Below are 11344 nucleotides of genomic sequence, written 5' to 3' on the forward strand. Positions count from 1 at the left end.
TACAGGGGTGGCAACGAGGGTTGTATGCAGCAGTGGAGAAGGGATGAGTCAGGCTGATTCATACATGGCTGCAGGCACACCGGTGTTTGCTATGGTGGTGAACACAGTGGAGGCTGGCAGCTCTGATGTCAGTGAGGCGCTGAATCTGCTCTGGTTTTCAGTCAGAACCAGTCTTCCGTACTTTGGATAACCCCTCTAGAGTTCTGACTGGTTCTGATTGAAACCCAGAGCGGATTCACTGCCTCACTGACATTGGAGCCACCAGCCTCCATTGGGTGAACTTTGTAAAATGTGAAGCAGGAAGGAGATACAAGGCTGGAAACCCACAGGAGCTGACCTGTGTCTCTAGAGAGATGTATCTCCTCTTCACAGGTGGTGATGTTCTTTGGGACATATATATATCAGGAACATGTCCTTCTTGAGATGTGGATTGCTCCTATGTCTGCAACGGAGTGATGGGTTTATGGGGATTTTGCCAGCCCTACAAATAGGATAATACAAGGCTCCCATCCTGTGAAGGATGCAAGCCATGCTTAGTTGGTTGTGGTAGCCACCGGCCTTTTCCTCAGCTTTCTCGCACTCATCCCCATTCTGTACCATTACACCAGGGGTGCAGAATCTCAGGTATGAAGGCCGAATCTGGCTCTCCTGGGGTCCCCAGTTGGCCATCTCCCTTTCCCCGCAACTACCAATCATTTGGTGGTTTCCTGGCTTTCGTGCAGTTTTTCCCCCATTCTCAAACATTGAAATTCCTCTTCTAGGACTTAGTTACTGGCAGGAAGAACTTAAAGCTAAAACATACTGGGTATATTTTATTTTGGGTATATTTTGCCCCACCCCTTTTGTCTTTGCCCCCCCCACCACTGGAATGCCCCCCCCCCAGCTTTTCCAAAATGGAATTTGGCCCTTGGGCTGAAAGCGGTTCAGCACCCCTGCATTTTGCCCTACACAGGGAACGGGGGTGCAGTGATCTGCCAGTTGAAGCATCCAGCACCACCTGGGCTCTTCTTTGCCCCACTCCCCATTCAGAGTTTCCTGAATGTGATTGGGGAAAAGAGTCAAGGTAGCCCTGTCACTCAGCCATTAAGCCTGGAAACAGGCCTTGGCTAAGGGACAGGCCTGGCCTGTTCTGTTGTGACGCTTCCAGAGGCCGGCACTGCCCTCTCTCCCAGGGCGTAACTAGATGTGATGTTATTCACACCATTTGTAATTTCATTAATTATTTTTTACGAGTAAAATAGCAGTGTGGGGGCCCCGTTCAGGACTGTGGCATCCGGAGGAGGGGGCCTTTAACCCTTTGTCCCTGCCACAGTCTCAATCCAGATTGCAAGCCCCCTGCCCCAATGGCTGCTGTTTGGCAATAATATCCACTTCCCTCCTGCAACAAAAAGCAGCTGTGGTGGAGCTGATTTGGATTGGGACTGTGATGAGGGCAAAGGGTTAAAGCTCCCCTCTGTTCATGCCATGGTCCCAGTCCAGATTGTCCCCTCCTGCACAGCTGCAACTTACTTTTTAAGCATTTTAAAAACATAATTACTAATTGTGTGAATAACATCACATTTAGCTTGGCCTCCAGACTCTTGGTTTGGAGATGTGGATTTCGTTCACCAGCTCTTCAGCCTCAAAAGAGGATCATTTTTATTCCAGGAAGAAGGAAGCACTTTGAGGTTCCCTAGTAACCATATGACCATAGTAACCATCGGTGGGGGTGGCTTAATGGGCAATTGCTGAGGAAGCAACTTGCACTCAATGGAGAAGAGGGCCACACTGAGAAATAAGGAAACTGCCCAGGCCAGCCTTCCCAATATGTTGCCCTTCAGATGCTTTGAACTACAATGCTTGTCATTCCCAGCAGATGATGGGTGTTGTACTTCAACACATCTGGAGTACATCAGATTGGCAAAGTCTGGTTTAGAAACACTGCCTTCTCCTGTATGAACCTTATTCATACAATGAGAAGCTCTGGTCCAGAGCCCTCATCCTTTGGAAGCAGCTACCAGGGGCAGGGCCTTTTCTGTCATGGCACCATGACGGTGGAATGCCCTCCTCAAGCATATTTGCCTGGCACCTACTTGGTGCCTTTTAATCATCAGGGAAGAACTGTTTTATTGACAAAATCTTTGGCACGTTTCAGTCATGAATGGCTGTTATTTTTTTTAAAAAAATACCTATTTAGTGCTGCTATTTTCTGAATGTGTAATTCACATTCATATTGAAATTTTAATTTTGTTTTTAGCTTTATATTGCTTTCTGATTTTTGCAAGCCTCTTTGAACTCCACTTTGATGGAAAGGCAGTGACTTGGTTTGCATGATCACTGCAGCCTACTGTGGTTTATTAGCCATGACAAGCTGTGGCACCTGTGAGTGCGAAGTTACCTATTCAAGCCTCATATCATCCGATCCTGGGTGGCAGGGGTTGTTTGAGGGTTAGACAACCCTCAAATAACCCATGGTCTCTTGCTAGGTGACAATCCCTACCACCCAAGTTCGGACGACACAATAAACCATGGCACCCCCCTGCCGGGGGTTAAATGTTAAAAGTGGCCACCTCCACAAGTCACAACCCACTGTGGCTTAAATAAACCATAGCGGACTGCAGTGATCATGGGAACTGGCCCAGTGTAACCATCCAATCCATTTTTTTTTTTTAATAAATAGATCTGGATACTTGAAAGCACTTCCTCTGCTGCAGTCCCTAGAATAATTTGAGGATGCCAAAGGAGGCTGAGGGGGATTGCACAGTCTTGTCTCAAGGTGTCCCGGGGGCAGTGGATTATCCGGTCAAGAGGCCTGACTCTCAGGCCTGGCAGCTGAAACAACCAAGCACCTGAGGGGCAAAGTTGAATAGGGGTTCTTCCCCATAACCCATTCTAGATTGTGGAGGGAGGGGGTGTCCCACAGGCTCCACTTCACATGCTTGTTAAACCCGTGGCCCTGTGGATCAGCTTTCTCCTGCGTTTCACTCTTCCTCTGTCTCTCTGTCTCTCTCTCTTTTCTGCCCCCAATGCTGGGCTCCAGTTCTCCTCACTATGCATGTCCCGAGGTGATCAAGGTAAGGATTCCGGCCTAGCGCCCACCCCCCTCACCCCTGCTGGTCTCTTCTTCCCTTCCCCAGTTGCCCAAGTTGAGGCAACCATGCGTCCCCCTCAAGCCTGGCATTGGGCTTCACCCTGGTGACCCCCAAATTGGGGTCGTTGGGTTTAAAGAATACATTGGCTGAATGAGAAAGGTGATGCCAGAAGGAACTAGGGAAGACGGTGTTGGGAGGGGATGGATCCAGGGAGGGTAATACACACCTGTGTGCACGCATGTGTTTATAATTGCAGCCTAAATGTTGCAGACACACACACACGCTCACAGAACTGCAATATTTAGGCTGTAATCGGGGCGGCCCAAGACATTTTGCTGCCTGAGGCAAATGACAAGATGGTGCCTCTCCTCATTCCATGCACTGAAGCCACCCGGACTGGCAGTTTAATCTTATTTCACCACTGGCAACAGGACGGAGTCCTTCACTGCACCTGAAGGCAGCAGGGTAGCTTAGAGGATACAGGGCAGACTGAATGGCACACACACCTCTGCCCCCAACATCTTACCACCACTCCCTGCCCCTCACATCTGCTGTCTGAGGCGGCTGCCTCACTCTGCCAAATAGTACGGCCGGCGATGGCTGCAATCCTATACCCGCTTACCTGGGAGTATGCCCCATTCAACTCAGTGGGACTTACTTTGGGGTAGATATGTATAGGGTTGGCATGTTGGTTGATTACTTGGTGAAAATAATCAGTTAAAAGCATATTGGTTGACTGAGAAGTTACGCTTCATTAACCCATCATCAGATAAAAATAGGGTTGGATCCAAGCTAAGATTGTCACACTTAAGATCCCATGGAAATCTATATGAAATGTTATTAATGACTAACTTAAGTCCTGTTGATTTCAGTGGGGCAGCTACCTTACAGTGCGATCCCATACACGTCTACTCAGAAGCAAGGCCCACTGAATTCAGTGGGGCTTCCTTCCAAGTAAGTGGGTATGGGATTGCAGCCTCACCATTTGTGTCTGAAGTAAATCGCATTAACTTCAATGGAACATACTCCCAGGTTAGCGTGTATAGCAGACATCTCCAACATAGTGCTCTCCAGATGTGTTGGACTACAACTCCCAGCATGGCTGGCTGGGGCATGCCGGGAGTTGTAGTCCAACACATCTGGAGGGTGGCGGGTTGGAGAAGACTGTGTGCCTACCTGAAACTGGGGAAGAAAACATTCAGCGTCACTCAGTCCTGGGGGAAGGATGGGAAGCATGATATTTTCTTTGTAGCCCTGGATTGGCGGCAGTCCAGCTCGCCAGGCAAGTGGGAAAAAGAAATGGGAAGTCATCAGGCACAGGAAGAAATGGGGAGAAACCTCCCGATGCACAGGGAAACGTTTATTGAGCCCAACGTATTATCCTTCCTTTATGTAGGCATAAATATAAAACTTAATGGTAAAATTAGTTATGCTGAAAAAAATTAATAAAACGTGTGTTTTAACTGGGAGGCTGGTGCACTGCCAAGCGAAGTGCTGCCCACCAGCACCACCTTTATTTGGTTTCCAAAGAGTGGTCTTGTGATTTGGAGCTCAGCCCCCACCTCTGTCTTGCACTTGGCTTCTTGGGCTAGTTGCTTTTCTTTTGGTATCAGTAGCTTGCCTTCTGGGAAATGAGTGTTTTGTGACACCATGGCAGCCATTTTAGGAATGGGCAAGCCCCCGTCCCCATGGCAGCCATTTTGTGAGAGCAACCACAACACACAAAATTAAAATGTGCTCACTGACCCAGAAGGGTTGGGGATCTCTGATATAGACAGCAACCAGGAGCAGAACAATTTGTCTGGGCTTCCCTGTGCACCGGGAAGTCTCCTCCATTTCCTTCCTTTCCCAAGTGGGGACAGAGTGAGGAGGAGACATGAGATCCATTCCGTAGAGTTATACCCCCTCCTGGCTGCTATTAACATATGGAGAAGTCCCCCTCCCTCTTCTCTTAATTTCTTGTTCTCCACCATTCCCCCAAAACCGCCCCATCCCAGCCCTTGCCAGTTACCAACCCCCCTGCAATCTCTCTGCTCTTTGCTCCTTAGGGGGAGAAGTATGATGGACGTCGCGCTGACATGTGGAGCTGTGGAGTCATCCTCTTCGCCCTGCTGGTGGTAAGGCTGCTCCCCAGTCTTTGCCGGGCTCTTCAGGCCCCATTTAGTTCACCCGTGGTGTAGGGTGGCCACTTACGCATTGCCAAAAAAGGGCGGAAGATGCATCACCCAAAAGCAGAGCAAAGGAGGACACCAACTTGCACATGCTAAAGTATATGTCTAAATACACATTTAGAAATAACAATTACAATTTATATAGAAATACAAGATATCTTATCACAGTGAGGAAGACTGACCTGCGTGGCTGCTCAATCTGCTGGCCAGGTGCTAATGCTTGATCGGCAATTTCAGGGCCCCTGCCTCTCCCTCCTTATGGTTCCTCAGCTTTATATGGGACTTGAACTCCGCAGACATTTAAATAGAGGACACCTTCAAATAGAGGACACCTTCAAATAGAGGACGGTCCTCTGTAAAGTGGGACACCTGGCTGCCATATGTGACAGGGAGGGAGGATCTATGCCATCTGGTTCCCAAAAGGTTCCCAGATGCTGGGGAAGCCTTTGCACGGTGGACGAGGCCAGCCTCGAGACATTTTGGCTGCTCCTGATCAGGAAATCCAAATGCTGCACCCAAATTCGGGACCAGCTTGCCACGTGGAGCCTGGGTGGCTCCCTCTTTTGGTTTCCCTTCTGCCAACTGGTGAAGCCTCTGACAGGATTTCGCCTGCTGGGCAGATAATGCTTTTATCCAAAGAGCTGGCTTTGAAACTGTTGAGCTTGCCTCCATTGCACTTGATTCGATTCGATAGTGTGGTCTTATTGTGATACTGTGATTTTATGTGTTGTAAGCTGCCCTGTGTGACGTATAAGCATTAGAAAGGCAGGGTAGACATGCATATAAATAAATAAATATACCCCGCAATTATTTTTACTGACTGTAAATATACTGCCTATAGTGGTGAACCTGACAGGGCGAGTTGTTATTTTTGGTGCTGTCATTATTGACATCATCAATGTGCATGTTCCTTTAGAAAGCAGAAAGAGAAAGTAGAAAAAGTCGCTGCCCTGAGGAGCTTACCAATGTAAAGTTGACACTAGGGAGGCAACAGAGGGAGGGGAGGTAGATAGAGGAGGTGGGAGTAAACAGGGGATGGGTCAGCATTTCAGCATTTGAAATTTCGGTTTTGGATACTGAAATTGTATGAACCTTAATTTTGGCTCAGCTTCTCTCGCCCTTTGTCTTGCAGGGGGCGCTACCCTTTGACGATGACAACCTACGGCAGCTGTTGGAAAAAGTGAAACGGGGGATTTTCCACATGCCCCACTTCATCCCGCCTGACTGCCAGAACCTCCTGCGAGGCATGATTGAGGTGGAACCTGAGAAGCGCCTCAGTGTGAGTCATCCTGCCCTTGCAAATGCTGGAGAAAGTGAGGCAGGAGTGCAGTTTGGCAGCGGGGAGCTCTTGGCTGCTCCACACTCCCTGCATGCAGCGCTGTAGTGCCTTGGGCCTAGTTCTCCCTGAGGAGGTAAGCCTAGGTTGTACCACTTCAGACTCCAGGTAGGGAGTGTCACATGCTGATGGAATGCTCGTCCATATAATCCCCCTCCTGCATACAGAAAATTAACACATCAGGGTTAGACTAGAACCCCTTTTGCTGATGTGCTAGTTTTCTGTGTGCAGGGATTCCCCCCGCCCCACACACACTTTTTTTTTAAAGGAGGAGTATTCCATCATGTGGGCCCTCACCTGCAGGTTGAAATGATAGAGGTTTGCAGCCCCAGTGAGAACTAGGTCCCGGCTAGGAAATGGTTTTGCTAACAAGCCAGTTTGGGAAGGGGGTGTAACGGGGTGAGTGCCTAGACCCAAAATGCACAGCTTAATTCCCCTGTGTCATCTGTTGAATCCTGAACTGTTCAGTTTACACACTGGTGTGGGCAGCATAACAGGTATATTAAGGAGGATTTAGTTCCCATTTAAAGCAACACGACTTAAAATTAGTCAGGACTCCCTTTTCACATAGGTTTCAATGGGGCCCAAACGTGACTAAGTTAGGAGGATCCAACTGATTATGAATACAACAGACACACCCCATAACCGTCTGTCGAGGTAGACAGAATCCCTGCTTCAGAAGCTGGCTCCAGCAGGCTCTTGCACAATCAATTAACAACTGGCAAGGGAGAGACTTCAGGGATGTGTAACGCTGTCTGTTAGAAATGTGAAGGCCTGGGGAAAAGACAGGAGAAAACAAAATGGAAAAATTCCCTAGAAAAAAGAAGTTTTTTTCCCTTAGTTTCCTCCTCCCTATTTTTCTGGGGTTTTCCCACTGTTCCTTCACATCTCAGGTGTGTGTGTGAGGGGAGATCTCAGGTAATGATCCTTGGTATGAAAACAGGGGTGTTCCTTGTTTCCCATAGTGCCAACTAGACGCCCATAGAAAACCTATAAGCAAGTCTGTCACTGTTTACCTCCCAGCAAGTGGTATTCAGAGCCAAGTGACCTCCAAACCTGGCAGTTCCATTTATGCCGTTAGTTGATGTCCAAAACATCTGGAGGGGCTCTAGAACACAGGGAGGTAACCCACAGCCCATAGGCAGCATGACCTTTGCGCCACCCCCACAAGAAACAGAAGAGCTAGCAGGAAAGCGCATGGGCAGGGTAGAGCAACCCAACCACAGAGCACAGCGCTGAGATCACTCATTGTATTGCACTGCTCCTGGTGCACGCACTCTCCGGTTGTGTTGTACATGCACTGAGCTGCCTGTGACCCAGCCACAGAGCACAAGCACTGGGAATGGTATAGGAGCAGTGCTCTGTACCTGGGTTGGACTTGCAGCATGCTGCCTTCCTCCTGGCCCTTTTCTTTTTTCATCGTGGTGGAGGAGGCTGGCAAACTGGGGGCAGTGGAGGCTGGTAGCTCCTATTTTGGGGATAGGGTTCAGCACTTTGAATGGTTCCTTTAGAGTTCTGACTGAAACCCAGAGCGGATTGACAGCCCCACCGAAATAGGGGACACCAGCCTCCACTAGTTGGGGGTAAGTGGAAGCAAGAGGAAGGAGGAAAGACGAAGGCAGGAGTGGGGCAAGCTGGGGGTGAGTGGAGACTGGGGGTCCCATGGGGAGGCAAGCTGGCTGGCGGGGTTGGCAGGGGTGGGGAGCCATAGTGAAGGCTTCTGTGCATGAATGGGTGTGTGGGTGAGAGAGAGAGAATAAATGAATGAATGGAAGAGAGGATGCGGCTGCATTCTTAATGGCGCCCTAGCTTTGCCTCATTGATGGAAGTTTATGGGCGGATTCCAGGTGTTGTCATCTTCCACTTGTAGCCCTCCCATGTTTTCCCACCACTCCTTCTGTCTTTTTTCTTACCGCTGAAAATGTGTTCAGGAAGGAAAGATGGAATAGCTGCACAAAAATATCTGATTCATAGCACTCGGAGCCCTCCATCCAGAAGCACCCTCTATGGGTGATGGATGAATGGTGGTGAGAGATAGGGTGGCTGCTTGTATGCTTGTAGGAATGGATGTGTGTGTGTGTGTGTGTGTGTGTGAGAGAGAGAGAGAGAGAGAGAGAGAGTGAGTGTGTGAGAGAGAGAAAGCAAATAAATGAATGAATGCATGAATGAATGAAGGGAATGAATGGAAGAGAGAATGAAGTGGTGATAGATGAAGGAAGGGGACAGAGAGTAGGGGGAGGGAAGGGGGGAGGGCGTCCTTGTCCACTTCTGGCTGAGGCCTTACCCAGTGCTGCCAGCATATGCCCCTCAACCACTTTTTCCTAAGAAAATGTAGCCACCAATCCTGAAAAGGTTGCCCATTCTTGCTCTTCAGTGTGGATGGCTGCTGACTGCTTTAGGCAACACTCTTGCATCCTTTCTGTCAGCTGCCTCTGAAGTGACTGGATGATTTTTAGTGAATTTGGGGAGGTTTTCCCTACATTGTATTGTCTTTTTCCTTTCCCCGTTTCCTCCCAGTTTGCAAGCAAATCTATTTTAGCTGATGTTTACTGTAAGTTTATTGTAATATATTGAGTGTGAGAAGAGAAATGCACTTTATTAATAAAGCAACATTTTATTATTGATGATAGTGGTGATGATAACAGTGGGGGCATGTGACTGTTTTATAGACAGTTTATGGAGGAATGGAGCCTGATGTTGTTTATTTTTCCATGTGGCGGCTTTAGCTGGAACAGATTCAGAAACACCCGTGGTTCTTGTGAGTATCTCCAGATGCTCATGTTTGATTCCCACCTGATCCAGCCTCCCCTCCCCTGTCTTGACTTGACCAAGATCCCAATATTTTCTGCCTTCACAGTGGGGAGGTAGGGGGAAGCACATGGAGGAGCTGAAACCAGGAGACGTGCAGAGTACAAAAGTTCCAGAGTCACTCACACCACTATGAGCCTTCCTCTAGAACGATCCCTTTAGTTTCTGAGCTTCCAGCTTAAGAAATCCTTCTCCAAATTTAGCTCTGTATCCATGAGAGCAAGACACTAAGTAAACATAATGCAAGTGGGTGAATTTATTTGTTTGACTATAAGTAAGATATTAGTAAGCTATACTAAAATATTGATATAAAATAAAATCCCCAAACAGTACTTGCATAGGTACATCATCATCTATAGATTTATTTGGGCTAGGTCATAACAAAAACCATGATTTGATGAACAGGGAACAGGAGATCAAGATCTACATCGGGGTGGGCAGCCTGCAGCCCTCGGACTAAATTCATGTGGCCCTTGGGCTAATTTCAAGAGCTCTCTATGTGCGATCAGTTCAGACCTTTGGCAAGAATGATCTGTCCCTTCCTGGCAGCCCGCTGGATAGGAAGGAAGAGGGAGAGAGAGAAAAGGGGGTGGAAGGAAGAGAGAGAGAAAAGGGGTGACCTACCCACATTTGGCTCTGGCCCTGCTCACTACAGGCTGTGGCCCCACTCACTGAAATTCCCCATGAAGTCTTAAGTCCCTCAAAAGAAAGCAGGTTGCAGACCTCTGTTTATTGTTTTATTGCTGTTTCTGTTTGCCGCTCTGGATATTTTTATAGAAAAGCAACATAAATATTTTAGTTCTATCCACACACAACCCATAATTTGTCCCCCGCCACCCTGCTCCCACCCCGTGGCTCATTTGTTTACATTAGAGGCTATATTCTATACCTCTTGTATAGCTCTCACAACTCGCTACCCCAACAATTGTGATGTGTTAGCTATTTGACGTTTACCTGATTCATGATCCTTTTTTCTCAGGGGAGGTAAGAACGAGCCAGAGCCAGAGCAGCCAATTCCTCGGAAAGTGGCGATCCGACGGATCCAGTCTGTCAGCGAGCTGGATCCTGATGTGCTGGAGAGCATGCACTCACTGGGCTGCTTCCGTGACAAGAACAAGTTGAAACAGGAGTTGCAGAATGAGGGGTGAGATACCAGGACATGCATGGCTGGAAGGGGCAATGAGAGTCTGTCTTATGTTTTACACATTGCACTGCAGGCATGCAGTATACTAGTGCACAGGGGTGTTGCTAGGTACTTAAAAAGGTTCAGGGCACAGACCCATAAGACAAATTTGCATGTGCTAATATATCTGTATATATGCAAATTTAGAATTACTAGATTTTTAAACATTTCACAACTATAAGCAAAAATAACAGTTAAATAAATAGTGTATCTGAGCATATTTTTTATTATTTATTTATTTATTTATTTACCACTTGATATCCTAGGATTTCTAAGCAGTGTACATTAAAAATCCATAAAACATGATATAAAAACAAAATAAAAATAATAGAATAATAAATACGTGAAGGGAGCAATCCTGTGGCCGCTAGTCAGTGGCTAGACAGCCACAGGATATCTGGTTTTCCACGAACTGTCCTTGGAGCCCATGCTCCGAGGTCGGTTCCTGGAGAACTGACCTCTCTCCACTTCCGCGCTGCCTCAGAGGCTGTGTGGAACAGCCCCATTCTCCGTGCTCGCAAGAGGAGCACGGAGAGGCCAAAATGGGGCATTCCCAGAGGGCATTATGGGGCAGGGAGGGCAGAAATGCCTGTACAACACATCCAGTGTGTCATACAGCAGCTTCCTCCCCAGCTCTCCCCTCCTGCGGCTAGACAGCCGCAATCTGCTGCCTAGCCAAACAGGCAAGGCAGGAGGACTGCGGAAGGAACGATCCCCTCTGTGCTTCTCCTGCCCTGCATTGGATAGGCAGTCGCCTCAGAGTTCAGAGGCAGCC

The 11344-nt window shown here is 48.1% G+C and overlaps 1 protein-coding gene across 1 annotated transcript in view; it reads left to right on the forward strand.

Moving 5' to 3' along the window:
• The window catches only part of BRSK1 (BR serine/threonine kinase 1), a 59434-nt gene that overhangs the window by 29983 nt on the left and 18107 nt on the right, over positions 1-11344 (forward strand). The window contains exons 6-10 of the mRNA XM_084808460.1: positions 3020-3053; positions 5120-5188; positions 6375-6521; positions 9305-9336; positions 10366-10530. Of these exons, the coding sequence (XP_084664586.1) occupies positions 3020-3053; positions 5120-5188; positions 6375-6521; positions 9305-9336; positions 10366-10530 (447 nt within the window). The remainder of the gene's footprint in view (positions 1-3019; positions 3054-5119; positions 5189-6374; positions 6522-9304; positions 9337-10365; positions 10531-11344) is intronic.

This window comes from Heloderma suspectum, chromosome 6 (assembly GCF_057233095.1).
Source record: "Heloderma suspectum isolate Gila_16-S chromosome 6, 16-S_ref, whole genome shotgun sequence".
NCBI lineage: Eukaryota > Metazoa > Chordata > Lepidosauria > Squamata > Helodermatidae > Heloderma > Heloderma suspectum.